The 4,859-nt window shown below is 40.5% G+C and overlaps 1 protein-coding gene across 1 annotated transcript in view; it reads left to right on the plus strand.

Moving 5' to 3' along the window:
• The window catches only part of scospondin (subcommissural organ spondin), a 78,752-nt gene that overhangs the window by 70,375 nt on the left and 3,518 nt on the right, over positions 1 to 4,859 (plus strand). The window contains exons 113-115 of the mRNA XM_035656242.1: positions 280 to 340; positions 753 to 883; positions 3,226 to 3,376. Of these exons, the coding sequence (XP_035512135.1) occupies positions 280 to 340; positions 753 to 883; positions 3,226 to 3,376 (343 nt within the window). The remainder of the gene's footprint in view (positions 1 to 279; positions 341 to 752; positions 884 to 3,225; positions 3,377 to 4,859) is intronic.

Below are 4,859 nucleotides of genomic sequence, written 5' to 3' on the forward strand. Positions count from 1 at the left end.
TTTTCACTTCCCCTGCTAATTCTAAGGTGTGTGTTTTGTATTTTGGTTGTTTTCCTTTTGAAGAATGTGTACTGTATATACAATCAGTCACTGTCACATATTTAATGAAATGTATGACAAACTATGTATAACTGCCCATGAATTGATTGTGAGTGTTGACAGGGTGCTGTAGATTATTTTGGATTTTTTTTTTGTTCATCACTTGTTGTATTATGGACCAATCTGTTGTGATCAAAACAATGATAAATAGACAACTCATCTATGGGTTATCTCTCTCAGGGGGAGGTCAAGGTGGAGGAACCAGGCAGCTGCTGTCCAGTCTGCAGAAAGCAGTTCCCAGGTTAGTACAACATACAGCCGGACAAAAGAAAAACACATTCACATTATAAACATACATTCATTGGATTTGAATGTTCTATAGTTCATTTTATATGAGGCCAAAAACCAAGTGCTGCAGTCCCCAATTAGTGAGAGATTACATTACTTAACCTACATTGGGGCCTTAATCTTCCTCCCAGTGGAGGAAATGTCACATGCTGTGAGGGAGCATGGCAATGTCACTGTGCTCTCTGGAAGGAACTCTCTGGCTGTCTCTTCCTTTTTATCTTTTTCCCTCCTCATTTTTAATGCAAATACAAAAAAATACTTAATCATCTCCTTTTACTTGCACTGTGTATTCCCCACATACTCTGTCCTATCTCATATTGCCCCTTTTCCTCCCTCCTCTTCCTCCTCTGTGTGTTCTCCGTCAGGCGAGCCTGAGCTGGAGTGTCGTCGCTATGTGCAGGTCAGAAACATCACCAAGGGAGACTGTCGGCTTGACAACGTAGAGGTCAGCTTCTGCAGGGGACGCTGTCTTTCCAGGACTGATGTCATCCTGGAGGTACGGAGAAGATACAACAACACACACACACACACAAAAGATATTACTCTCTGACCATTAGGCATTATTAACGAGCATTGACCTCAACATGAGTGACAACTGGTAACACAATAATAATCAATACAGTCAGCAACAGGGACACAAAGGGACCAGCACTGGAACAGAATAAAGCTGTTGGTTGTATTTGTTTGCCCATCAGGGTTGCACAGTCAGTTGTGTTTAATTATTTAGTGCAATTTCAGGTCCTGCAGTTGGGACTTTCTGCAATGTTCATTTCATTAGGCATGTCTGTCAGGCTTAAGTCATAAACATGTGTATACTAAGTGCCTTCAAATCCTACAAAGTCACTAACTGTTCATTAATTGATAAGTATTGTTCACACTATGCAAGAAAATAATCAGGATTGTTGCCTTAGCTATCACTGTGCAGCCAAATTGCCTATCTGTTTTCCTTCCTGAAGCAAGACCTGGCATCAGCAGGGTTTTTACTAAACCAAATGAAGTCAAACCCCGTTCAGCTTTCATCTCTCTCTTTTATAGATAAACAGGGTACAGCTAACAGTGACTTTTGTAGTGACCGTTATATGCACAGTTCAAACAGATGACATAGAGAAAGGTAAACAGAAATACATAATTCAGTAGTTGAATCACCAGAGATCTAAATATAGAGGTTTTGAATAGGAGTCTTGTGCAGGGGTCACATGTAAAGTCTGTTAGAGATTCTTTGCTCACTTGTTGTCTTTTTTTATTTATCTTGCAACACAGCGAGCTCATCACTTCATCACCATGGTGACTTTGTTCCTTCTTGGCATCCATACATCTCCACTGTAAAAATAGAGTCAGTCAGATTAGTAAAAATAAACATCAGCTCAGCCAAATGTGTCATTACCTCCTGTTACCGTGGCAACCAGGGATGGTAACCGGTGACTAGGCAGCACAGAGAAGTTCCCTTTTCATTGATCAGCAGGACTGGAAGAAGAAGGAATGCATTCACAGGTATCAAATGCTCTTTCACACCACCAGCTGAAGTACACACTCATATGCACACACACACTGTGGACTTTTCAAAGTGTGTGAAGCACTAATAACTGCTACTTAGAAGTTGAAGGTGCTTTTGAGTTTTTGATCCTGGACTCCCTCCCTCCTGTCACCTCCTTCTCCCCCTATTATCTATCATTCTTTGCTACCATCCATTGTGCTTTTCCACAATCTCTCCTCCTCTTCGCCTCCACTAATTGGACACATTGAACACACACAGTACTTCCAAGGAGCTGCCTTCTATCATGCAAAACACCAAGGCTGGGTTTTTGTATTTCAGCGGATACAAAAAATGCTGAATTACCCTGTCCCTAAATTTGTGCTTGTATTGTGTTTTAGCTCTCTATATTCTTGTTTTTACTAATGTCATTTGTCAAGTTAACTGAGTGTCTTGTAAGGCACTCTATAAGTAAAAGGTATTATTATTATTATTATTATTATTTTTTTAGATAATAATAATAATGTTCATATATTTATATATTTTTAACACCTTTCAGCTTGTTTTGTTTTTTTACGACCCACAGCTTTAACGTTTTCGTTCACAGCAGCATTGTTTTGGGCTGCAGCTGACTTTACTGTAAAAGTTCTGATAAACCCACTGTAGGCTATCTAACTTTATATGGTGAAAATGTCTGCCGATTGGTAAGGGGCAGTGTACAGTGGGCTTATCAGAGCTTGTTTGCTACAGCTAACTGAAATGAGATTCATGAGAGTGGAGTTTGCTTGAAAATGAAGACTGCTAAAAGGCTAAATAGCTGTGTGGAGCTGCATAGTTTGATAGTAATTGTCTGTGGTTTCATCAGTGCTAGCGACCCCTTTCACATCACACATCTTGATTGGATTCGTTGTTAAAATAGTATATATTCTGAGTGGAGCTTTACACTAGTGTCTGGTGTGATTTTATATTTTCAGATGCACCACATGATAAAGTATAGTATATAAATGTTCTGTACTCTCGTTTATACTGTCTCATGTTAAGAGGTTCTAATTTCTCCCTCTGTCTCTTCTCTCCTCCTGCCTTTCACCACCTTTAAACTTATCCTCCTTTTTCCCTCACTTCCTTGACACATAATATTTCCTCCTCTTTCACACATCATCTCTCTATTCTCAACTATCCTCCTGTCCCCTCTCCCCTATCTTCTGAAATTCTCTCCTTCATCTCCTCGACACCCATCACCCTCTCCTCATCATATTCCAATTTCCTAATTGGCTCACTCCACTTATACCTCTGGCTCTTCTTTCACCTCTTCTCCTCTTTTTGCTTCACTCATCCTCTACCATCATTTCATTATCTCTCCTCTACAGGAGCCGTACCTCCAGTCAGTTTGCGAGTGCTGTAGTTACCGTTTGGACCCGACCAACCCAGTCCGGTTCCTCAGCCTGCAGTGTGAGAGCGGAGAGAACGAGCCGGTCGTCCTGCCCGTCATACACAGCTGCGAATGCACCAGCTGCCAAGGTGGGGGATAATGAATGTGGCCGTGCGCATTTGCATGTGCATCTCTCATGTCAGCTTAAGAACCCAGCATTTAAATAAATGTGAAAATGTTGCACATAATGCACGTTTATACAGTCCAGGCCCCCTGCAATCACAGAGGAATGGCAAGAAAACAGGGAATGTAATTAGAAAATATACATACCCAGAAGATATTGCGGAATGTATTTTACAACTTTTCTCACATGAATAATTGCATTTTCTGACAGTGAAATATAAGAGGAAGCACCTTTTTAAAAGGCTAAATAACAGAAAACTGCTTTGTCATGTGAGCCATAAAACAAGATCTTTAGAATCGGGGTGCAAAATTAACTTTTTTAGTCCACCAGCCAAATGGCTAGTGAATGTTAAAATTTTACCAGCCACTCAATAAATTCCAGTTTTTTGGCTAGTGAGTGAAGCAGATCTACCACCAAGTTGCATATTCTATCAATATCTGGTTGGTAGCTGTTGCTTATTTTGTACCCTGCTTGTAATTCTCATGCAGCTGACTTGGTTCCTCAAATGCAGGTTTGATGTATTAACCTTAGATGAAGTGATAGCAGTGCACTTTTATTTTGAAATTTCAGCAGCATGACAAAGGATTCAAAACTATGGTCAGTACTCATATAACTGAACTCATGTGTCAACATGGCACTGTGACTGATGACTAACCCTAACCCTGAGAAACCACCTTCAACATGTTATTAGTACACAATGAAACCTACCAAACGCTCTGTCAATCTCACTTGAACAATTTACCTAGAATTTGTTGAAGTCACTAAATTGGTCTTGAGGAGTTTTTGCCCTTAACTCCTATTAAACATTAAACAAAATCCATCCTGTGTCATATCAACAGTTTAATCAAGTTCAATCATCCATTTAAGAAGAACGGGACCCTGCTCTATTTGATTAGGGCCCGACCCCAATCAGTGATGTCACAGCAGGTGTTCTGGGCTGTGTTGATTTTGGTCATGTCGGTGTGCTGTTCATTATGTGTCACTGATGGTGCTAAAACCAGCTGAAATGGAGTGCACGTGGCACAAGAGGCATCAGGTCCATCTGTGGCGATGTGCGTGAAAGATGACAAAAACAACAATGGCGAGAAGAGGTTAGCGTAGATGCTGCTAGCATCAGTTATATAAGAACTGGAGAGTTAACTGAAAAAAGAGCAAAGAACGGCACTGAAGGCTTTTCTTGGTGGAAAACAGATGCTGTAGTAATACTTGGTAAGTTAGGTTGCAACCCATGCAACAATCATTCTCATCTCCTTTTGAATTCAGTAATGACAAGTTGTGTAAAATATACAACATGTGCTTACTGGTCTCTTGTTATCTCCATCAGGTGTAAGCCTGGGGGGATCATAGGGTTGGTCGTATGTCAATGCGTGTAGTCAAAGTCAAAAGTCAAAGTCAGCTTTATTGTCAATTACTTCACATGCACCAGACATATAAGGTAATCGAGAGGA

The sequence above is a fragment of the Morone saxatilis genome, unplaced genomic scaffold, assembly GCF_004916995.1.
Source record: "Morone saxatilis isolate NCDOM2014 unplaced genomic scaffold, NCSU_SB_2.0 Contig0, whole genome shotgun sequence".
NCBI classification, from domain to species: Eukaryota; Metazoa; Chordata; class Actinopteri; family Moronidae; genus Morone; species Morone saxatilis.